We start from the raw sequence: 23,676 nt of genomic DNA on the forward strand, positions 1-23,676 counted from the left end.
GCTACGCTTCCTCGACGGATTGGGATTCTCGACCAATCAACGAAAGGAAGAGGGCCAGATCGACTGGCGAAAGGAGAAGCTTTATCCCTGGGAGGCAGGCTCTCCCACTTGGCTCCAGTTCATTGGCTCCTGAGTTTATACTGCTGTTAAAACCTGGCACAATGGATTGAACCCTTGTATTAGTCTAGTCCTGTTGTAGTGATAACCTACACACCCATCTTCTCCCAAAACCTGAGTCTCCACCCTAACCCCTCTCCTTGCTCCTTCAATATGCTGGCTCCAGCCATCTCTATTCTGGACTCTTTGACTAGCATCCCAGCTCTTAATCCACTCTACTTTATTGTCATTGCACCCTTTGGTAATCCTAATCCCATAGGCTTTACAGTTCCTCAGGGCTTAGAGATATATGCTTCCTCTTACCAACAGGTATTAATATTTATGGCTAAACGAGGGAGGGCAGTCAAGTCCAGAGAGGAGTCAATAGGCAACTACAGAACACACAGCAGATTCAACAGAACCCGAAGCAGCAAGAAAATTGTAGGCTGAGACTTGAAGTCCTCGGGCCCAAAATGCCAGCTAGCCCTGACTATATTCAGTAGGCAGCTTTGGGGACCTGTTGACTGAATTCACCCTTTACCCCCTATCCACACAGACACATTTGACTGAGACAGTGGAAATCCAAATCTGGGATGAGGGAGGGGGTGGGGAGTCATTCTGAGAGACTCAGAGGTCTGCTTGTCTCTCTGCTCTAAGAATCAGATACTTGCCCTTCTCCTGAGGGCACCACCTTCCAGACCTAACTCCACTCATTCTGTCACCTCACAAAGGATCCTGGGCTTTGGGGTTTTACTTTTAGGCAACAAGAAGGACTAAATGCACTGCCACCTGAGTAAGGATTCCTGTAGCCCTTTCTCCTGAGGCTCATAAGGTAGATGATGTTGGGAGAAGGTATCATAGACAACCAGCACTCAACTGAATCAGACAGCTTTGTCTTCCCACTCAAGTGTACGTAGTAGGCAGACAAGAGATAGGCATGAAATTTTACTCAACACATGAAAAGGCAAACAGGAAAAAAGGTGCTATGAGCAAAGTCAATGCCTTGTTGGTGGAAGGGGGGCTTCTTCTGGAACCAGAACAGCAATAACCAGACCAAATTTTGGAGAACTACCACCAGCCTCTCCAATGCCAGACTTATATTGGAATGGTCAGCTCCAGCCATGTTCCCCAAGGACGGTATAGCAGAAAGCCCTCTCCACAGATGGCCCACTGAGGCCCCAGCTCAGGTTCTTTGAAACGTGGCAGCTACAGGTCACAAGTCTCCAGCAGAGACGTCCGAAATTCCTCAAGAAGGGTTTCACGGTCAGGGGGATGGATCCAGCCCAAACAGGTTTCTAGGTACAGGGGGAGAGACCTGAAAGCAAAAAGGGTGATGTCTAAGGGAGGACAGGCAGAAGACTGCACAGCCATTCCCTCCCTTTCATTCACCACCACTCGCAACAGGCCCAAGGACTCCAGGACGCCAGCTGCCTCTCAACCTCACCATGCAGCATTCTCCTGTGGCAACTCAGTTTGGGCCTCCAGCCTCCGCCAGAGAGCAGTGGCCTCATCCCTCCGATCCAGCCTCCTCAGAGTCTGAAGCAGGTGAAAGGAAGCGTCTTGATTACCTGTAGCCCCACCCCAGAGTAGAGAGCCTTAGAACTTGACACAAACTTAAGCACCATTTTATAAAAGGGAAAACTAAGGCCTAGAACAGGGAAGTGTCTTGCCTACATGGTACCAGGGGTACATCACTGGCAACCATGCCTAGCCCTGGGTACTGCCTGCCCAGGACAAAGGGCCCAGCTGACCCTGCTCCTGCCCAACACATTCTCAGCACAGTTATGGTCTCTGTGTCTGAAGACACTGGGAAGCCTAGAGAACTCCTGAGAGGCCTTCATACACACTTGTATATGTCTTCCATATGTCTGCACACCTGGATATATCCCTATATATATACAGGCACAACCCCATTCACCCCTCCGATCAAGGAACATCACTCTTACACTAATCCCCAAGTACCTCCCCCACGGCCCTCTCTGTCCTTATGCATCTGTGCATAGCTGATGTCTTGCACATGTACATACCTGGGCACACCTGCACACTGAGAAGGAAGTCCTGTAGGGCTTTGGTATCCTGGCCACTGGCCACCCATTCCAGTCCACGACTAATCAGGGCGGCTGCGCGAAGCTGTTGTAGTGCCACATCTGATGTACACCCCTGCTCACAGCTGGAAGCAGGCCCTGGGGACCACTCCCAAAGTCAAGACATGTGTTCCCAGCCACACTGTCACCAACACCTCAAGTCCCCTCTCTATCTCTTGTGTTTGGAGTCCCTTTCTCTTAAATCTCCTGGTGGGCTAGGACACATGGAAAGGAAGCCACCACCACCACAGAGGAAAACTGAGAGTCTAGATCACCTTGTTCTTTATCCGTGGGTGTGGCCTGGAAGAGCAGCTCAAGGCACCTGAAGTGGGACACAGAGCAGGGGTAAAGAAGAGTCAACCTCAGAAACTCTAGGGTGAGTAGATAAGAATGGAGCTCACCAACTCAGGTCCCAATTAGAAAATTATCCCTCCACATTTCCTGGAGGGTCCTGGTTGGCTTCCTGGGCTCACCGGCTAAATTCACTAATTGCCTCCTTTTGGGCCCCCAGTTGCACCCGAGCGTGGCCCTGAAGCAAATAGGTGGCAGAGACCCAGGGTGAGCAGTGTGGTAACTCTCTGGTTCCTCTTCTGGCATCTTCCCACAGCCGGGGCCTCTTGGGACGCAGGGATGACATGCGGCTAAGCAGCTCCTCACACACGGTCAAAGCATCCTGGGCTCGGCCTGCCTGAATCAGCGCTGCTGCTGCCTCCAAGAACACCTCAGGCACACAGGGCCCTCGGGGGCATGGGGGTGGGGAGAACTGGGGTGGGAGGAGAATGCAGTGTCTTGAAGAGACATGAGCCACCACCCCCAACCTCTTCACCAGGCTCTGTATCATGCAGAGACCACCCATTGCTTGCTGCCCAGATCCCCCGTTGCTCTGGGAACCTTCCCAGTCTGGTGCCCCAGATTGGACAGAAAGAACAGCAGAGGAAAAGTCAGAAAAAAGCAGTCCTGCTCTACTCCAAAGGAGACTCCAACCCTCCCACCCCATTGCAGAGAAACATGACATACCCACCTTTGGCTCCAAGCCATCCAGCAACAGGGCCAGCAGGTCCAGGTAATGTTCTGCAGCATTCTCTGCCCTGAAGAGTCATAACCCATGAGCCTCACCTTAGGCCATAGCAGGGCACTCCAAGGACTTTTAGCTAAGGGCACTGGGGTGTGGGGAGGGCGAGGTTTGGGGACTCCAACACTGGGGCTCAGTATGGATCTCTACTACTTACAGACTGGATTTGGGAGAAGACTTTAGAGTTTTCAAGATACACGAGGTTAGTGTCTGGGTAAAGAATCCTCAGCTCAGGTCCAGCAGCAAGGCAGGAAGCTGAGAGTGGGGAACCATGTCCTGCCCCTGACTTGTCCATTCCCCCCAACCCATAAGAACAGAAGCAGAGTCACAGCACAGGGGAGGCGTCAGAAGTGGGAAGAGGAGCTCAGGTGAGCAAGGTGAACCTCACCTTCCCGTCTGTAGGCATCGGCTTGCCAGCAGGTACTTGGCCTGGCTCTGTGTGCCACAGTGAAGGGGTGAGGCTGGGTCAGGTCGTGGGAGTAGTAACTCTACCTCAATGAGAAGCTGTGGGGCTTCAGGGATATGAGCAACACTCAAGGCCTAGAGAGAACAAAAAGAAGAACGTATATCTATAATCCCTGAGAACCATACTTCCTTCTACTTATACCTTGACTAGTTACCCCAACACAAGCATCTCAGCAGTCCCCGTATCTTCGCCCAACACAGTTCCTTACCTCAACCAGCAGCTCCAGACACTCAATCTCTGCTGCCGTGTTCTCCAGTTGCCGATACAGCCTGGAGGCCTCCAGAAGCGGGGGACCCCAGGTTGATTCCCCTTTTAGGGCTGCAACCAAGTACAGCAGAGCTCTCTGTGGACTGCCCTAGAGTGGTGAGACGACACAAGCCTCAGCTACCCTCACAAAGCAGAAAGCTGCTCCTAACACCCCTGGTTTCCCCAACCCACCCTAAGACTGTCTTTACCATCTTACGAAGACAGGTTCCCAGGGCTGTGTACACCTGGACCAACACAGGCCGTGGGCACAGACCTGAGGCCGCTTCATGCAGGCTGCTCAATGCCCTGGGCAGGTTCCCTGTGATCAGCTCCTGGAGGCCTGTGGGCAACCAGGGTGTGAGCTTAGAGAGGCCAATAGGGCAGGGGGCATGATGGGGAAGAAGAGCACAGAGAAGCTCTACTGAGCTGAAGGGTAGAGGATAGAGAAGACATGAGCCCAGAGGACCCCTTAAGACAGGGAGTGGGGAGGAAGGGACAAGTCAGATTGCTAGCTGGCCTTGGCGATAAGCAAATGCTGTCAGAAGGACACCCCTCAAGTTCTGGGCATCCTGCAGGGTCAACGGAGCATCTGACTCCTCAGCTGGGGGCCTCCAAGTTTTCAGGAGCAGCAGCAGATCCTCAGAGGCTCTGCTCTGGGGAAAGAAGGATGATCAGAGGTTCCAAGCCTGTAACTACCCCTTCACCTATCTCAGTCCACCCTGGCTGGACTTTGAACTTAAGGATCCTCCTGATTCTTGTTCCCTCAATTCTAAGAGATCGATAGCTGTGGGGCAAGGATAAAGGGAGGAAAAAAAACCTGGGGCAGAGATGATCTATTTTAATGAGTCTCCTCACTCAGGATAAGCCCACGAGGACACAGGGCAACGACCATGTTTGGGTTACTGATGAAAAGACTGAGACTGGGAGGTGACTTCAGCAAGGTCATGAGAGCTCTAATTCTACCCAAGATAATCAAGCTCCCAAGAGAATCCCTCCAATGAGGAACAAACCAGAGCAAGGTCACCTAAGAGTCTCTGAGAGAACCTGGGTCTTCTGAACACCAACCCAGCAGCCTTTCCAACACATAATGATGATACTGCAGCTAGGAAGGGTGGGAGGAGGAAAGAGACCTTTAGATCCAGATCACTACCTGAATTACCTGGCTAACATTCAGGGTCTGCAGCAGCAAGGTCAGGTCCCCAAGACGGTCAGTGCTCAGCCAAAGGGCAGCCTGCAGGCCAGCAAGGTGGTGAAGGGCGGGGAGCAGCTCCGGCAGAAGGGAGGAAACATGGAGGACGGAGTCCCACAGCCCCCTGAGCCCATGTTCCAGCCTGGCCTTCAGCTGCTCCTGGGTCTCCAGCACTGTAGAGTATACATACACATACAGCTGAGGTGGGACCTCATCTCTGGCTTTTCTTCTCTGCAGGAGCCCAAAGGTCACAAAGGTGCTCCTGGTCCGAGGAGCACATGGAGGATCAGAGAAGGGCATCTCCGTGGAGGTGACAGATTATGTTGCTCCTCCTATCCCCCTTGCAAGAACTTAAGCCCAGCCTGAGGCTGGCAGGGGCATGGAAGGCAATTTCTGGCCCTCACCTCTCTCTAGGCCCTGCTGGATATCCTGTGCCAGGTCCTCAGTGAAACCCTGGGCCAGGCTTGCCCTCAGGGTAATGAAATTGCAGATGACAGTCAGTTCCAAGGGGAGAACAGAAACAGCCGCAGGGAGCCCTGGAGCAACAAATGCTGGTCTCACATACCACTCTCAGGTGAAAGAGATCACCCCACCCCAACCAAAATGGCCTCAATAAAGAACCCACCCCTTGGAGACTTCCCTGGTGGCGCAGTGGTTAAGAATCTGCCTGCCAATGTAGGGGACACGGGTTCAAGCCCTGGTCCGGGAGGATCCCACATGCCGCGGAGCAACTAGGGCTGTATGCCACAGCTGCTGAGCCTGCGCTCTAGAGCCTGCGAGCCACAACTACTGAGCCCGCGTGCCACAACCACTGAAGCCCACGCACCTAGAGCCCGTGCTCCACAACAAGAGAAGCCACTGCAATGAGGGGCCCGCGCACCACAACGAAGAGTGGCCCCCACTCGCTGCAACTGGAGAGGGCCTGCACGTAGCAACAAAGACCCAACGCAGCCAAAAAAAGAAAAAGAATCCACCCTTTGGACAGAGAATTTGGAAAGGGCAGGTTTTCCAAACAGACCATCCTGGAGACCACTTCTTCAAATGCTGGTGTGTGTGTGTGTGTGTGTGTACCCCCTGAGTGTGTGTGTGTGTGTGTGTGTGTGTACCCCCTGAGTAATCTCCTCGATCCCAGAAATGCAGAAGAGGAACTGGTCTCTGGCTGTGGAGGAGGAGAGTGACCATCCTGGGGAGGGCGCTACTTACCCTGCAGACTATGGAGGAGTCCCCGGAGCCCTTCCAGTGCATCCTGAGCCAACTGCTGTCGCCTCGGAGACAGACCTGAGTCCTGAGCAACCTAACAAATGTGGGGTGGGGTACAGTCCTTCCCTCTCCCCTTACAGCTGTGGCAAGGGATGTCATTCACCAGCCATTTCTGGCTCTTTAGGGGAGGTCACGCTCCTAAAGGGTGCGTGAATCCACTGCATACCCCTTTCCTGGTATTTTGAGGTTGCAAAGCGAGGGTCCCAGCAACCGCGTTACCTTGGCCTGTTGAATTAGTTGGTCATTCTTTTCCCTCCACAGGTCCAGGCAGCTGGCGTGTGAGGCTGAAGAGCCCGGAGGGGTCCTGTGAGCCATGGCGGCCGAGACTGGGCCCAGACACGTGAAGAGTGCCGCTGAAGGGTAAGCCTGGCCCCTCCGACGCCCCACTGAGAGCGGAGAGGCCCATGCACTTCCGCACCCCGCCAAGGTTCCTTTGCCCCCCTCGGGGTTCCAGCCGGGGTGGCCTACCCTTTCCGGGAGAAACGGACACCCCGCTGGCTGCCTGGCGGGGCTTCTACCTCCGCCTCTTCCACCCGCGCCTCAGATTGGCCCGGCCGGCAAAATGCTCGGCTGCGGTTGGTCGTCGTCAAGGGTTACTCCCCGCGGGAAACTGGAAGAAGAAACGAGTCGGGGCCAGACCAGAGGGGAAGGCAGAGGCGGGCCAGAGGCCGGGGGCGTGTCTGAGTGGGTAGGTCACACGGCTCGCAGTTCCGTTGCTCAGCCCTCGCGGAGGCCAAAGCCTTAAGTCGACCTCAAAAACCCGGAACCCGCGGCTCAGCTCTTCCCTTGCAGCCACACAGCCAGGTCGGCCGGGGATCTCCCCCGCCGCGGAGGACTGGCCCGCGCGATGCACGCTGGGAGTTGTAGTACCGCCGGGAGCCGCCACAAAAGGTCCAGCCCCAGAAGTGTCTTCAAAAAGAACTGACCTGAGACCGAGGCCCTCGGTAATCGGCCCATCCTACCTCTGCTCACCATGCAGCACCAACACGCTCACCACAGTCTGCTCAACCACATGCAGTCCGACTAGCTGGCAGCGCAGCCCTGTGCCTGTGCAGCCTGCCCTGCTCAAATATACCTGCCCAGTCCTTTCAACATATGGAGGTAGAATTGGAGATCCGTACGCAAAGAAGAAACAAGCTGCGACACTTGCCATCTATAAAGTCAACTCAAAATGGATAAATTGGACTTCATTAAAATTAAAAACTCTTGTGCTACAAAGACACCGTCAAGAAAATTGAAAGATGTAAGTTAAACTGTTATGCTGGACACCTTAAACTTATCCAGTGATGTATGTCAATTATATCTCAATAAACTGGGAAAAAAAGAAAATTCAAAGATGTCAATTATACCTCAATAAAAAAAGAAATAAAAGAAAACTCAAAGAAAAGTCACAAAGTGGGAGAAATTATTTGCAAATCATATACGTCATCTCTTCCTGTCCTGGGCACCCTCAAACCTCAAACCCCAGTCCTGACCCTTCTCAGAACCTCTTCCCCACTTCTTTGATGGATGTTTCCATGAGGATTTCATGCCAGCACTTCAACATGACACAGGAGTAGTGAGGTGGATGGAGGGCACAGGAGACGTGTGAGGAGCATTAGACTCATACAATTTTGGCTTCAAGTCAGGAATAATCAATGGGACAAGGTGTGTTAGATGGATGAGTAGGTCTGATAAAAGGCAGCATAGGTTGGGAAACCAGGGAAGCCTCCACAGACGTGAAGGGCAAAGGGTGTTCTGAAGTGAAAGGACACAGTTGAGGAGGAGGAGATACAGCACTATTGGGGCTTTAGACAGTGAAAGTCTGTGTGCTCCATGATGCCTGGGCCTGTCTTTTCAGCCATCTCTGTTATCAGCCAAAGCAAAAGAATTTAATAAAATATGTTCCATGGCAAAGGAAAATGGCAGGTGGAATAACAGTACTGATTTGGGAGGAGTTGGGAGAAGTGAATTAAGACAACTCCAACCACCTCCCAGAGTTCTCAGATGTGGCCAGGTCTCCATAAGACGGCTGATCCCATTTGTGCCTGGATGAGGGGAGACTGACCCTCCACATATCCCCTACAGGACAGTGGGGGCTCCCCCACACCTCAGACACACATATTTACATCATTATTTTATTCCACTTCGGAGGCAGCCCCTCAGTCTCTCAGATGTATCCAAAGCAGGAGTTACGGATTAGGCTCCACTATGATTTTGAATTATAAAATAATGAAGTCCCAGATGCCAGTAGATCCTGGCTGCATGGTGGTAAGAGGTGTGACTGAGCCTCTCTTGCAGATGATCCAGCACCCGTATAGACCAGGCTAGAATGTTCTCCAGCTCTCTGCTGGGCCAGAACTAACTGCCTGAACCAGGAGCTCACAGCACCATCCACTCGCATCACCAAAGCTATGCCCAGGCAAAGTCCCACGCTGCTCACAATGAAGCCCATGGCCTCAAAAATGAACCTGCAAAGAAAGGTGGAGAATCTCAAAGGACACAGACAGGAGGTCTAGAGCCTTTTCCCTGCTGAGGCAAAACGTTGTCCACTCTGAATGTTCATTGTTTGCTCCAAGCTTCACCCTCCCCCACACCAATACTTCTCAAGCAAATCCACTCACTTGGGGGCAAACACCTTCCAGACCATGAGATGCCTGCGGAGGATGGAGGCTGCCAAGGCACAGGCCAAAATCTAAGGGAAGAGAGGAGGGGTCAAGTTATTAAGGAAGGGGGGGAGGAAGCAGGTCGTATAGAGAATTGCTGCAGGTCCCTGTGAAGAATGGAAGGGGAAGGAAAGTAGTGTGTGTCAGTGGAAAGAAACCCTGGGTTAGGAGTTAGGAGGCCTAATTCTTTTCCTGGCCCAGCCACGACTTGCAGTGTGACCTTGGGCAAGCACTATTCATCTGTGCTGCTGACACTCAGGCTCTGCCTCCCAGGGTGGAGGGAATGTCAGAGTCACACCTTCTGCCTCTGAAGGAAAGGAAGATCAATGATCACAGATTGGGAAAGAATCCTGGCCATCACCTCAGCTTTTCCAGTCTGTCCACTAATGGAGTAATCCCCAGATGAAACCATCAGGTCCAGATCTAGCTTGTAGAGAGGAAACAATCCAAGACTAGGATGAAGGAGACCTAGGTTCAAGTCTTAATACTGCCATTTGAGGCCACTGGCCTTTGGGCAATCACTTCACTTATCTATACCTCAGTCAAGGCTCTCTCCTAGGGTTTTGGCAAAGTGTGAAAGAATGTGATGTACAGCATGAGAAAAGATCACTAACTCCATGATCTCTCCCCTGCACCCACCTGAATACCAAGGACAAAGAGGTACTTGAGGCCCAGCTGCAGCAGCGCTGCATTGAAGTGGTGAGGCGCATCCCGGAGCCGCATCTCCATCAGTGGCTCCTCCTCCTCCTCAGGCCTGACTCTGGCCTCAGCTTCATTCCCTGGGGGCTGCCGCCTCTTCCGGGGCCCTTGACTCTCACAGAGAAAGGGCCAGAGCAGGAGCAATGGGCAACCTACTGCCTCAGAGGAAGGCAGGGCTAGAATCAATGGAGGACCCAGGGACCAGGCCACCCTGGCCCCCAACTACCCTAGTTGGCTCAGCCTCCAATTAGCAAAGGCCAAGGGGTGCCAAAGATCTAACAAAATCACATTTCCCCACTCAAATCCTGGGGTTTCCTTTCCTTCCACGAAGCCAGAGTAAACAATGGAAGCAAGGGAGGAATGAGGAGGTACCTGCAAAGAGGATATGGGAGGCAAAGGTGTTGGTTCCCACCAGCAAAGCAGACAGCCAGGTAAAGTCATGGCCCTCTGGGACTCCCACGAAGGCAGCATGCCAATGGATAGCTGGAAAGACGGGCTGGTGACCCGTGGAATAGAAGGTCTGTGTTGCCATGAAGGCCCAAGCAGAGACTGCCTGCCAAGGCACAGTAAAAGGACCTGGGGGAAGAGATATGCCTCTTTACAGTCACATCCCACTCCCTAACCCACAGCCCACTGCCCCAAGATCATATACACCTACGACCTTAGTGCTGTCTCTTACACACGAGCATGCCCATCACCCCAAGCTTCTAACAGTCAACACTCTGTTATTCTAATTCCCTCCGTGGCACAAAGCCCCACTGCTCTAATCTGTGGTCAGCCTCTTTCTCTCATATACACACAGCTCACTATGAGTGGTGAATATGCTCAATTCACCACTCTCATCACTGGAGAATCAGGAAATGCGCTCACGAGGATGTAACATTTCCTTAAGAATTGAGTCTTGGAGTACTGTTTGTCTCCCTCCTCCATGAACCCTGCTGGCCCTGAAAGCCAATGGGAGGGATCAATTAGCTTGGCTACAGCAGATAAGAGACAGGACATCAGGAAGACCCTCTCAACTGTTGGGGCGTGAGACCCTGTATCAAGGTGAAGAACCTGAGGAGCAACACCTCCCTGAAATTAAGAGGGGCTGAATTCACATCACTACTGTCCTTGGATGAATCAGGGCTGAGATATGTATTTACCAGGGGTGGTGATGGGTATCCCAGCAGCAAGCAGATGCAGGAGAAGGAAGCTCTGCAGAAACAGAAGCAGGAACACAAGGCTAATGCGCTCTGCATGCAATAGCAGAAGTGGAAAGGCCAAGAGGGTGAGGGCCGTGACCATAGCAGCTGAGTAGACACTCCCCAACTGATAGGCGGCCACCGTCAGGGGGCCCTGAAATTTGGTCCTCTCTAGCCGGCCCCGGAACTCCTCCTGCATGTGTCGGTAGATTTGAGGAACCACATAATCCAGGTCAGCCTGAGAAGTGGGGGGGCCTGAGAAGGGAGTGAGGACAGTCCTGGTCCGTGGAGCACCCGCTGCAGCTTTCACCAGCACCGTCACAGGCCTCCAGAGCAGCAGCATGAGCCCTGAAGCAGCCAACCCGGCCACAGCCCTAGGTAACATAACTGATGCCCCAGCGACCAGGGCCCGGAGACGTGGGGGTGCTTCATCCGCCCCTGATGCCAAGGCCCAGTAGGCGGCAGTGCCTAGCCCCATCAGCGGCAGCCCCCAGCGCACAAAGAGCACAGGGGGCTCAGGGCTCTTGAGATTACCATAGCGGCGAAGCCACAGGCGCACGGCAGCTAACAGGGCCGCCAGAGCCCCCACACAAGCTCCATACCACACATTCTTGGCTCGACCACCCACCATGGATGCCAGGGGACTCAGCCAGGGAGAGGAGCTGCAAGCAGGCGTCTCTTCAGGGCAGCGATGAAAAAGCCCAGCTAGCCTTATACATAAAAGCAACCCAACTCCAAGCCCCAGGGCATGCGTGCCATTGTGACGTGGGGGGCCTGCTGGGGTCAGAAAGCCAAGGCGAGGTATTGTGAGTAGCTTAGGTGGCAGCAGCTTGCCCTCCCAGTGAAGCTGGGCAACCAGGAGCAAGATGAGTGAGATCAAAAGGAAGGGGGCGGCCCTGGCCTCGGCTATAACAAAGCTATCAGAGAAGAAACCAGCAAAGCGAATGAGCAGGAGTAACAGGACAGGCCCAGGCATGGGAAGCAGGGCTGCCAGGGGCCTCTTAGCTCCCCAGCTAGCCCAGGCTTTCCACAGAAAAGGCAGAAGTGAGCCCACTGCAGCCATGGCCCCTAGAACCACTGAATCCAGCTTCAGCCCAGTAGTTGCCAGGAGTCCAGCACACACTAAGGCCCCAGTCAAACCCCAGGCCATGGGTATTAGGAGAGGGCGGAAATAGAAGCCTGGGGATGCTGCCCACTGGGATACCAGTAGGCAAAGAAAGCAGGTAGCAGCCAAGAGAGCAGCACCCCCTGCCATGCGGACCAGAGAAAAACGAGCCCAAGACTCAATGCACATGGCCCGAACTCCCCGGAGGAACTGCTGCAGCTCAGTAATCACAGTCTGTAGTGCTGCCTCAGCCCCCTGGGGGCTCTGCAGAAGCCGCTGGTAGTCAGCAGAAGCTTTGGAGAAGAGGTTCTGCAGTCGATGAAGCTCCTTAACTTGGAGGTCCTGAGCAGCAGTTGAGTAGGTGTGAAGAAATCGGGACACCTGGCAGAAAAGATCAGAGACCAAGGGGAAAAGCTCAGAGACGTGAACTGGGACACAGACAAGGACAAGTATTACCATGTGGGGTACCTAGAAATCAGGGACCCAAACTCCGTCCAGGACAGGGAGAGAGGGCGTACTTGGCTATGGAATGTGATATTAAGACTGAACAAAGGACAACAGAGTGGGTCATTATGCTTCTCCCATGCTCAACCTAACTCTGTCACCTGAAGGCCAGCCCATTACCTACCTGCTGGGCATTGAGATGGAGAGCTGAGGCTTGGGCCAGAGTAGAAGAGTGAGGCTGGGAGTCTTCAACCTCTGAGAACACCTCAGCTATCACCTCCCCGATGTTCCCAAATGGGATGGGCAGGCCCAACAGCAGGGCCAGCGTAGGCACAAGGCTGATTTGAGGAATTACCTCTGGCTCCTAGAGAACAAGGACAGGGGTCAACGGGTTCAACAAAAAGCTGAGGTCAGTTGTTTAGGATGGAAGACATAGGGGCCTAGGTAGGAAATAAGAATGGGGGATGCCCAGGGTTATGAATTTGGGGGCTTAAAATGGAGGGATCCACAAGGATGCTACGATTATGATGCGGACTGAATAGCGGGAAACCACACAAAGCACAGCTCAGGCCTCACCTCTGGTGGGGCGCTGGGGAAGAGGGCTGTGGGACTATACAGAAAAAGTGCAGCTGAGGTCTCCAGCTCACTGTCCCCTCCATGGTTCCCACTCGTGGTCATCCCATGGTCCCCAGTCACTACCAGCAGCGTGTCATTCTCCAGACGCTCCACGAGTCCCCTGGGGGCCAAGAAATGTGTCAGAAGGTAGGGATAATGATTGTTCTCAGGGACTTCCCTGGTGACGCAGTGGTTAAGAATCCACCTGCCCACGCAGGGGACACGGGTTCGAGCCCTGGTCCGGGAAGATCCCACATGCCGCAGAGCAACTAAGCCCGTGCGCCACAACTACTGAGCCTGTGCTCTAGGGCCCGCAAGCCACAACTACTGAAGCCCACGTGCCTAGAACCTGTGCTCCGCAACAAGAGAAGCCACCGCAATGAGAAGCCCGCGCACTGCAACGAAGAGTAGCCCCTGCCCGCCGCAATTAGAGAAAGCCCGTGTGCAGCAATGAAGACCCAACGCAGCCAAAAATAAATAAATTAATTAATTAATTAATAAAAAAAAGATTTTTCTCAGGGGCCCATTCACCCCCAGCCAATTAACTTCCACTAGTAGGGCCTAGACCTCTGGCAAAAAAACACTTCTTCGGTCATAACCCTACTGCCCAAAATCACATGCTAAGTTACTCAAAACGGATGAGGCCCCTAGCTTCAGAAAAAGGCCTAGAGAAGACAGAATTCAGCCAAGTAAGAGTTCCAAATAAAGATTTTTTTTCTCTTGGGACCATATATTATGAGATTCTCAGACAAAAACCCACTACCCCAGCCAATATCCCACACTCACTGGATCACCTGGTCCATTTGGCTAAGTTTCTTGGCCATTTCAGGATGATGAGGGCCATGCTTGTGGCCACAGTGATCCACACCCAGGAAGTGAGTAATCAGCACATCCCATTCACCACTGTCCACTGTGAAGGAGAGAACCTGAGCACAGGGGACTAAGGCCCACTCCTCACCCCCAGCCAGGCTCTGATGCTCCTATGTCCAGGGGCACAAGCCCAGGCCACTGCATCCATGGGAGGTTCAGAATTTGTGGACTGACGTAGCCCTCCCCAGCTCCCAGTCTTAGGCCTGCCTCTGGCCCCGTGCTCACTGATTGGGTAGAGGTGTTCCAGGATACCATTGTCCACTGTGTGTAGGTCTCTAACATCGAAGGACGGGAAAAAGAAAGCTTGGGAGAAAGCTCCAGGAAAAAGATCGTTCCAGGTTTCATCTCCCATGAAGACCACACGCCTTCCTGCAGGGACATGAGTGGGTCACAGCCTGAGCAGGAGTCAGGAGACGGGGAAGAGGAGAGGCCTTTTAAAGATCTATCAGAAATCCCAACCATGCACTATAAGGCATAGCAGTTCCATCCAAACAACTCTTTATCCTTCAAGGCCTAAAATTTCCTGCCAGGAAGCTTTCCCTGGTAACCATACTCCACCCAGACCTTTTACTGCTTATTCCTATAAAAAGCTCTGCTAGTTCTCAGCCCCTGGCTACCTCTGCTGCTCTATTTTTCCTGGGTACATATTGCTTTTTCCCAGTCAGTGAGTGGACGGGGCCTGGACCCTCTGCTCTCTTCTCCACGCTTTTGAAAATACCAGACCCACATTTTCTTTTCGTCTCTCCCCTGCCCCTTTACTGAGAGCTCGCCCAAAGTAAAACCGATACCCCATGCAGATTAGAAACGCCAGAAGGACAGAGCCCGGACCTGAGCTCCCTGCATACAGAGCCAGGGTCTCTTTCTCCTTCCTGTACTCCTAGTCAAGCACGCAGCTGGGCACCCAAAGTTCTGGCTCTCTGACGTCTAAAGAAATTTGCCAAGGTACTCCTGGCCACCAAAGAGGCCTGACTAACCTGTACTGGTAAGCTGCTTAACGAGATTGTCTTCCGCTATGGCGTAGCTGGCAAAATTACTGCCAGCGTCAATAAAGGTAGGCAGTGAGCCGGTAGTGAGGGCCTTGAGGCGCTGCATGGTGGTGGTCGGGGGGTCAACCTTGGACTGGTAGAGCCTGGCATGGTGGGGCTGAATTTCCAGGATCCTCTGCAAGAAGCCCAGTTTGCCCAGGAAGGGCAGGGAGACGGGAGGCTCCCCAGAAACATGTGAGAGCTGGGGCTGGGCAAAGTCAAATCGCAGAGCGTCTATCAGCACCAACACAAGCCGGGAGAATCGGGAAGCCATCCAGCAGGCCCCGGGCTCCCCTCGGCTCCCCCATGGCAGGGACCCAGGGCCTGGGGGCTCTTGGCAGCTGCTATGGTTGGTGAGCTCCAAACGGGTGAGCAGGAAGCCACTGGTGAAGAGAGCAATGCCGGCGTAGAAGAGGAAGCCCACCCAGGCCAGGAAGAGCAGCACTGAGATCTTCCGCATCCTGGTGGTGGCGGGGGAGGGAATTCATAACTGTGAGGCAAAGAACCAGCAGATAGTCTAGTCTCTCAACACAAAGCCCAGCTAGAATCACTTCCTCTTGGAAGCCTTCCTGAAGATAAACAGTCCCATAGCCAACCCAATGCAATGTTCCTCTCCACCAGTTATACCAGAGTTTCTGAAGGCGAGGTGCGCAGACTATGGGTATCAACCTGAAGCAGCTGTTTTAAAATGGTGATTTCCAGGCGCCACCCCAAATGCCCTGAATCAGGATCTTCGGGGGTGGAGCACAGGAATTTGTACGCCAGGAGATCCTAATGATGGAAAACACAGCCCACGAGGGAAACTTATTCCAAGTGGTAGACTGCTTTCTGACAGCCCGTTTCTCCTCTCTCCTCGCCAATTTCAACACCCCTGGAGTGGCCAGGGCTCGCAGCCGCAGGGGAATCCCGAACAGGCTGATGGCGCCGCCTGGTGGGGACCCAGGGGACGAAGGGAAGGAGTCCTACTCCGCTTCCGGACAGCCAGGATCGCCAGGAGACCAGAAGCGCGACCTCCCCGGCGCAGCAGGGCAGAGGTGCGAGGTCTTGAGGCAGTAGGGCCTCGCTGGGACCCAGACGTCCGGATGGCTCTGCCTCCTCGGCCTCCGGCTCGGCACCCTGACCTGGGTAAGGGGCCCGCTAGACTGCGAGCTCTGAGTGGGGTGGAAGGGCCCCCAACTTGAGGCAAAAGCGAGCGCAAGGGGATTTGGGGAGACCCTGGCTCACCTTGAATGGCGCCCGGAAGTGCAGCGTCGGCACCTGCGGCCTGGCACCACAGAGGTGCGTGCGCTGGCTAGAGCCACCCTCGGGGGGGGGGGGGGGGGGGTCCCGATCGCCATCTGCTGGCGCCTCCGAGGAAGTTCGGCAAGGAACGCAAGGCTGGCCAGAGACGGGAGTTTGATGGGAGAGTATAGTAATTTAGAATTGGGAGCAAGGCACTAAACTAGAGGAGTTCAGGGAGCCACTGTCCATTCTTGGTTAAGACTAAGATCTAAGCCTCTGGAACCAAACTTAGCTTGAATCCTAGCCCTGCCACTCACTGTCATTATTGGGCATTACCTCATCTGTAAAATAGGGATAATATTTATTTCCCCCTTTTTGCCAAGCTGACTCCAGCTGATAGATTTTATTATTCATCCTTTCCAAGGATGAATCTTACAACTCAGTAATAAGACAATCCAATTCAAAAATGGGCAAAGAGGCACAACATTGTAAATCAACTATATTTCAATTAAAAAAAAATTTTTTAATGGGCAAAGGATCTGTATAGACATTTCTCCAAAGAAGGCTTTTTAAAATTTTTGGCTGCGTTGGTCTTTGTTGCCGTGTGCGGGCTTTCTCTAGTTGCAGCAAGCGGGGACCACTCTTCGTTGCGATGTGCAGGCTTCTCTTTGCAGTGGCTTCTCTTGTTGCGGAGCACGGGCTCTAGGCACGCAGGCTTCAGTAGTTGCAGCATGCGGGCTCAGTAGTTGTGGCACAAGGGCTTAGTTGCTCTGCGGCATGTGGGATCTTCCCGGACCAGGGCTCGAACCCGTGTCCCTTGCATTGGCAGGCGGATTCTTAACCACTGTGCCACCAGGGAAGTCCCAAAGAAAATATATGAATGAACTATTAACACATGAGAAGATGCTCAACATTATTAGCCATCAGGGAAATGCTGGAGATACCACTTTGAACACAGGAGGATGGCTATAATAAAAAAGATAAATAACAAGTATTGATGTGGGTGTGAAGAAATGTGAACCCTCATAAACTGCTGTTGGAATTGAAAAATGGTGCAGCAGCTTTTGAAAAGAAGTCTGGCAATTCTTCCAAAGGTTAAACGTAGAGCTACCATATGACCAGCAATTCCACTTGTAGGTATATACCTAAGAGAAAAACCTGTGGCCACACAAAAACTTGCACATGAAGGTTCATAGTAGCATTATCATAGTAGCCAAAAGGTGGAAACAACCCAAATGGCCTTCACTGATAAATGGATGAACAGAATATGCTATATCTATACAACAGAATATTGTTTGGCCAATAAAAAAAGGGATGACGTACTACAAGTGGTTACATGCAACTACATGAATGAAACTTAATAACACGCTCACTAGGGGACTTCCGTAATGGTTCAGTGGCTGAGATTCCATGCTCCTGATACAGGGGGCCCAGGTTCGATCCCTGGTCAGGGAACTAGATCCCACATGCCACAACTAAAGATCCTGCATGCTGCAATGAAGATCCCGCACACGGCAACGAAGAGCCCGGGTGCCACAACTGAGACCTGGTACAGCCAAATAAATAAATATTTAAAAAAAAAACATGCTAAGGGAAAGAAGCCAATCACAAAATAGCACGTATTATTCCATTTACATGAATATGTAAATCTAAAGATACAGAAAGTAAATTAGTGGTTGTCTAGGGTTGAGGGGAGAGAGGAGTGACTACTAATGGGTACAGCGGTTTTGTGGCGGGGTGGGGTTGGGGAGCAGTGATGAAAATGTTCTAAATTGTGATGGTTGCCCAATTCTGTGAATATACTAGAAATTATTGAATTTACACTTTAAGCAGGTGAATCACATTGTATGTGAATTATATCTCAGAAAAGCTACCATTTAAAACAAAAAACCTCTCCAATAGTTTCTCATCTCAGACTAAAGCCTAAATTCTTGCAGTGGTTCTACATGGCCCTACAAATCTACACACTGACTCCCCACTTCCTTCTTTGATTCATCTAGCTGCCACTTGTTTCCTTAACTCAGTTCCATCCACTGTAGTTGCTTTGCTCTTCACATTACAAGGCAGCCACGCTCTGCCTCAGGACCTTTGCATTTCCAACTCCTGTCAGCTTTACTCCCAGATGCCCAAATGGGCCGTCCCCTCCTCATCTCCCGTTGCGGAGCACAGGCTCCGGATGCGCAGGCTCAGCGGCCATGGCTCACAGGCCTAGCCACTCAGCGGCATGTGGGATCTTCCCGGACCGGGGCACGAACCCGTATACCCTGCATCGGCAGGCGGACTCTCAACCACTGCACCACCAGGGAAGCCCTCCCTTCCTTTCTTTACTTCCCTCTCTAGTACAAATCATCAGCATCTGAAATACTATACATATTATTAATGATTTGTCCCTTCCAAATAGAATGTAAGCTCATTGAGGGTAGGGAATTTTGTTTTCTTTATTACTATATCCTCGGTGCTTGGCATATAGTTGGGATTCAAAAAAATCATTAAATGGATAAATGAATAAATTCTAATTCAGAAATATGTTGAAATATCCCTCCACCTTCATCCTCAAAGCCCCTTACCTATGTTCAGGCCTCACCACCCTCTCCAGGACCACTGAAGCAGCCTTCTTACTGTCCTTCCAGCCTCCCATCTCTCCTTCAAATCCCCTGACCACATTGCAGCAGGACAGCTCCATCTGAAACTCTGATGTGATTACCTTAATCTTCTTAAAATTCTTCACAGGAAGGGAAAAAACCCTTCATGCCCCCTGCTCCCCAGATAAAGGCCAAACTCTTTCAGGACCCTATCTCCCTGAGATTTGGCCCCTGCCACATAGTCACACCCCCTAACACCCCACCCATCAGCCACAGAGAACAACTGTGAATACTCCAACTTCTCTGGAGCTGTGGGCCTTTGCATATTCCAGTCCCCAACCGTAGCCTGATGAAAGCATTGATTTTTCCAGCCTGAGCCCAATGTCCGAGTTAGTAACCTTGCTGCCCACAAAGTGACATGATCCTCCCCCAAGGATCCCTCAGCCAGAACTTTCCTCCACCTCAGCACTTATCACTTTGTAGCTCTGTTTCCTGTGAAAACAGGGACCATAAGATTTGGGTTCTTCTGTAGCACGGAGCTTGGCACATGGTAGACATCATTGAATGTTTTTATTTTTTTAAATTATTTATTTTTTTACACAGCAGGTTCTTATTAGTTATCCATTTTTTACATATTAGTGTATACATGTCAATCCCAATCTTCCAATTCTTCACACCACCACCTGCCCCCCGCCACTTTCCCACCTTGGTGTCCATACGTTTGTTCTCTACATCTGTCTCTATTTCTGCCCTGCAAACTGGTTCACCTGTACCATTTTTCTAAGTTCCACATATATGCATTAATATACTGTATTTGTTTTTCTCTTTCTGACTTACTTCACTCTGTATGACAGTCTCTAGGCCCATCCACGTCTCTACAAATGACCCAATTTCGTTCCTTCTTATGGCTAAGCATTGAATGTTTTTGAATGAACGAATGAGTGTCCTCAGTCCCTGAGGACCCTTTGAGCACTACTCTACCAGGACAGTCCTCTTTCCCATTAAAAAAAACACCAACACCTGCTCAAATTCACAGCCCTACACTTAGCAAGAGGGGGGACTACACTCCCCAGCTGGCAGTTCAGTAGACATGTGGTTTAATCCTTCCACTGTATCCCACAGCTTCTCCTGAAGACAGGCAGGATGATTTCCCTTTACATGACATTTAGTCTTGCTCATGGAGGAATCAGTCCCCAAGACCTGACAGGACTGGAGGTGGCAGTGGTCATCCAAGAAGAACACCGGTGACTCTCCCAACTTCATTCCCCAATCAAAGAGGACAGTTTTGGTTTGCCATTGGTGAGTTTATTACATGATTAAAGTTCAAATAAAAAAATAATAACCAAAATCTTGGCAGGGAGGCTAGAGCCAGAATCTGGGAGTGCTGCTTCCCTGTCCCCAGCCTCCCTGACCAAGCCCAGCTCCATTAACTCAGCTTGACTCGATCAAGTTCCTCATCAAGACTTGCATCTGTGCTCTGGACATCTCTGCTGCTCCTGCTGGAGACTGAGTCCTGGGCTCCTGGCACCGGGGCTTTGGTGAGGGCCCCATACACACCCATGGCCTGAGGAGAGGGACAGAGAGAGAGCCATGATGACACATGGCAGAAGGCATAACCCAACCCACCAACGGCTCAAAGGAAGAAGGTAGAGCCAGGGCCAGTAAGCTTGTTTTTCCTTTCTCTCTCTCAAGCCTCAGTCTTAAAAGCTTTGGAGTCGGTTCTAGGAATGTTACAAACTACCAGAGCAGGGTCACCCTCAAAATACTAATACAGGCATCTGCAAAAAAAAAAAAAGAAAGATGTCTCAAGAGGTTCCCTATTGCTAGGGATGACTGGGGGTGTCTCGTTCAGGGGATGAAGAGAGATGTAGGTCTCAGGGCACTCTAGAGGACTCGATGGGGAAAGTGATGGTGGTGGTGGTAGCGTCTCAGTCTCTGGCATTGGTGCTCTATGCTGGGTCTTCAGGGTGCTCTAACCTGAGCCACCATACTGGTGACGTCGCCAGGGTTGGAGGGCAGCAGGATAGTGTTGGAGTCCTTGGCCAGTTTAGAGAATGCGCTGACATACTGCTCAGCCACAGTCAGTGAGGCTGCTGCATCTCCATTCTGTGGCCACAGGGAAGATAAAAATCAGAGATCACAGACTTGGATGGGGGCGGGGGAGGAAAGGAAGTGGAGAGAAATCAGGTTCCTAGAAAGAGGATGTGCAGATCACAATACAAGAGATCATGTAATGTGGCTCAATGGAACCAAAAAGGCAGGAATTTCTCCCAAGGGTAGATAAGAGAACCTCTTCTACTGCCAATTCCTGATCCCCAATCCCACCTAGGGGGTCTCTCACATGTTGTGTCAGAGCTGCAGCCAGGATGCGAATAGCTTCAGCTTTAGCCTTGGCCTTGGCCAGAACTGCACTGGCCTCTCCTGGAAGAAAAGAGACAGAGCTTAACCTATGAGGTCAGGGTACCCCAAAAGCTCCTGTCCCAGTACCAAGCCTCAAAGACCCATACCCTGTTCATCACTCAGCCTCTACCCTCTGCTGACCTGCTGCCTGATTTATTTGTTCAGCCTTTTCTGCCTCAGAGGCCAGGATCTGTGCCTGCTTCTTCCCCTCTGCCACGTTGATGGCCGACTCTCGAGTCCCCTCAGACTCTAGAACTGTGGCCCGTTTCCGCCGCTCTGCCTCCACCTAGAAGCCCCCAGCAAGCCCCATCAACAAGAAACCAGAGTAAAAGTAAACTCTTACACAGACCTGCAATTGTACCCATCACAACAGGGAAGGGAGTCCAGGTCCCTATGCAACTGGAGCATCCTGAAGTACTCCACCTCATCCCTCTCTGGCCCCCACCTGCATCTGCATGGACTCTTTCACCCGGGGTGGCACATGGATATCCTTGATCTCATAACGGAGGCAGCGGATGCCCCAGCAGTCAGCAGCCTGGTTGATAGCATCCACGATGTTAGCATTCAGGGACTCCCGCTCCTGGAGGAAGAGAGGTGTAAGCTCCATGGCCTCAACCCAACCTTCAGGGGGCTAAACCGAGAAGGTCCCGGAACTGATCCCCAGAAAGGACTGAGAGTGCCAGGTATGTGTCTTCAAACCCTAACTCTGGCTCAGATCCCCTTACCCGGAAGACTTTGTCCAGAGAGAGTTTGCCGAGCTCTGATCTCATGGTTGTCTGAGCTAGCTGGGTGACAGCATACTCAGGGTCCTCCACACCATAGCTTGCCTGAAAGGGGCATGGACAGTGTCAGTAGCTTGCATGCAGGATTTTAGTGAGGAGAGCAACTCAGGAGCTGAATAAAGCAGAGGACAGGTACCTTGTAAGGGTCCATGATGCGCAGGTAAAGGACTCCATCGATTTGCAGAGTTACATTGTCTGTAGGTGCAGGAGCAGGAGAGAAAGGAGGTCAGGCCTCCAGGTCCCAATCAGCTCTTTCTCCTGCAACCACATCCTAATGGCCTCAGAGCACCCATGTCACCCCGCACCCCTCACCAAGAGTCACGGCAGACTGCTCAGGCACGTTGATGACAATTTCCTTGAGACTCTGCACATATCGGATCCGGTCTAACACAGGGATGAGGATATTCAAGCCCTGGGAAGAGGAGTTACAGGTCTTCAGAAGGATGGGGGGCTGTAGGGTTGAGATCGAAGCTAGGCCTGGAGTGGGTAGGGAATCAACATAGATTCTGCCCAGAAAAACAGAAGGCTTGGGGTGTCACCGGTACGTAAGAATATAAGGATAGGAATGTAAGGCTGGATCTCTGAATGGAAGGGACAGTCAAGGAGATGGGAGCCAGCAGAGTAGCCTTTTCCATGCAGACAGGTGGAGCTGAGAGGATTAATAGAAGAGATTCCTAATGTGGGGCCTGTGGGATGCTAGCGCAATGGGAAAAGGTGGTAAGATGGGTATGACCGTCAGCAGTCTGGGCCCTGCCAGGTCTGGCCTGGGGTGTCAGAAGCCAAAGGTGAAGGCAGGCCCCAACGAGGTCTCACCCCATTCCCCCATGTCGTGAGGGAATTGGGATTCAGGCTGGCCCGGGGTGGGCAGAAGAGGTTCTCACAGGCTCCAAGATGCGGTGGAATCGGCCCATTCGCTCCACCACCCAAGCCTCCTGCTGCGGCACAAACAGCACCACGGTGTTTCGGGGCAATCCAGAGGAGGCGCGGCGCGCAGCGCGGCCAGAAGCCTGCACGGAGCCCTAAAGGGAAGACGAGGATCAGCAGAGACCCAGTCGGCCGGGCACCCCGCCCCTCTCGGTGCCTGTCCCGGAGGCATGTCCCTAAACCGCGACCGTAAAGGGTTCTCGGAAAGGAACTCAGGCGAGTACCATAACCTCCGATCCCAGTTCTCTCCCCACACTTAGAATCTGGCCCCTTCCCAGTTGAAAACCCAGGTGATCTCTGGCCCGACCCTTAGAAAAGGATGCCTTGCACTCACCCTCAGCAAAAGGGCCCCAGACGCCCGCACCGAGCGCGCCAGCATTTCCCACTGCCACAGCGGCCTCCGGAACCAACGAGACGCGGAGCAGAGCGGTCGCTCTAGATGCCCGGACCTGAGCCTTTCCTCCCGTATTTCCACTCCCCCGGATGTACTTCCGGCCTTCCCTTCCCTCTTTCACATTCAGCCAATCAGCGTTACTCGGCAGAAGCGTGCATCAAGTTGCTCGCTGGGAGACGCAGACTTTCTAGAGAGGGCTCAAGCCTGGAGCTTTTTCTTGTTCTCGCTGTTCAAGCCCAAGATCCCGAACACGGTGACCAAATGGAGGCTACTTTTCGCGTGCAGGTGTCCCAGAAAAGCTTCCCACAGAATTCTTTATCCCCACTGTGAGACTCAGTTTACCCTTCTGAGCGTATAATCGCCATCTTTCACC

The 23,676-nt window shown here is 52.3% G+C and overlaps 3 protein-coding genes across 15 annotated transcripts; all 3 read right to left on the reverse strand.

The window, feature by feature from the left end:
- Positions 1-1,026: 1,026 nt before the first annotated feature.
- On the reverse strand, positions 1,027-7,453 carry FANCG (FA complementation group G). 7 transcript variants are annotated; one of them, XM_089913369.1, is made up of 15 exons: positions 6,882-7,453; positions 6,633-6,739; positions 6,357-6,447; positions 5,558-5,689; positions 5,115-5,326; positions 4,482-4,617; positions 4,174-4,304; positions 3,927-4,073; positions 3,641-3,792; positions 3,202-3,268; positions 2,654-2,943; positions 2,456-2,502; positions 2,124-2,279; positions 1,541-1,664; positions 1,027-1,411 (listed from the first exon to the last, which is right to left on the reverse strand). In XM_089913369.1, exons 2-15 carry the CDS (start codon positions 6,726-6,728, stop codon positions 1,303-1,305), a joined length of 1,890 nt encoding a protein of 629 aa, XP_089769495.1. In that variant the 5' UTR covers positions 6,729-6,739; positions 6,882-7,453; the 3' UTR covers positions 1,027-1,302. The 7 variants fall into 7 exon arrangements, 6 of the variants coding, with proteins under 6 accessions (XP_089769495.1, XP_089769494.1, XP_022456022.1 ...); XM_089913368.1 differs by having other exon boundaries at positions 6,633-6,799; XM_022600314.2 differs by having other exon boundaries at positions 6,633-6,945.
- Positions 7,454-7,567: 114 nt separating this feature from the next.
- On the reverse strand, positions 7,568-16,307 carry PIGO (phosphatidylinositol glycan anchor biosynthesis class O). Of its 6 annotated transcripts, none has more exons than XM_089913363.1 (11): positions 16,225-16,307; positions 14,950-15,490; positions 14,228-14,344; positions 13,892-14,015; positions 13,067-13,226; positions 12,675-12,854; positions 10,903-12,427; positions 10,130-10,333; positions 9,698-9,912; positions 9,017-9,087; positions 7,568-8,863 (listed from the first exon to the last, which is right to left on the reverse strand). In XM_089913363.1, the coding sequence occupies exons 2-11, from the start codon at positions 15,458-15,460 to the stop codon at positions 8,602-8,604; spliced, it is 3,369 nt and encodes a 1,122-aa protein (XP_089769489.1). In that variant the 5' UTR covers positions 15,461-15,490; positions 16,225-16,307; the 3' UTR covers positions 7,568-8,601. The 6 variants fall into 6 exon arrangements, with proteins under 6 accessions (XP_089769489.1, XP_022456012.2, XP_022456013.2 ...); XM_022600304.3 differs by having other exon boundaries at positions 14,201-14,344; XM_022600305.2 differs by having other exon boundaries at positions 14,201-14,344; positions 14,950-15,461; positions 16,225-16,279.
- Positions 16,308-20,088: 3,781 nt separating this feature from the next.
- On the reverse strand, positions 20,089-23,368 carry STOML2 (stomatin like 2). Of its 2 annotated transcripts, XM_022600258.2 has the most exons (10): positions 23,244-23,361; positions 22,867-23,004; positions 22,298-22,397; positions 22,122-22,180; positions 21,929-22,030; positions 21,649-21,783; positions 21,345-21,489; positions 21,145-21,224; positions 20,781-20,909; positions 20,089-20,367 (listed from the first exon to the last, which is right to left on the reverse strand). In XM_022600258.2, exons 1-10 carry the CDS (start codon positions 23,286-23,288, stop codon positions 20,230-20,232), a joined length of 1,071 nt encoding a protein of 356 aa, XP_022455966.1. In that variant the 5' UTR covers positions 23,289-23,361; the 3' UTR covers positions 20,089-20,229. The 2 variants fall into 2 exon arrangements, with proteins under 2 accessions (XP_022455966.1, XP_089769503.1); XM_089913377.1 differs by lacking the exon at positions 20,781-20,909 and having other exon boundaries at positions 23,244-23,368.
- Positions 23,369-23,676: the final 308 nt, after the last annotated feature.

The sequence above is a fragment of the Delphinapterus leucas genome, chromosome 6 (assembly GCF_059928025.1).
Source record: "Delphinapterus leucas isolate spDelLeu-1000000601 "Yukka" chromosome 6, BTC_Dleu_Yukka2, whole genome shotgun sequence".
Lineage (NCBI taxonomy): Eukaryota > Metazoa > Chordata > Mammalia > Artiodactyla > Monodontidae > Delphinapterus > Delphinapterus leucas.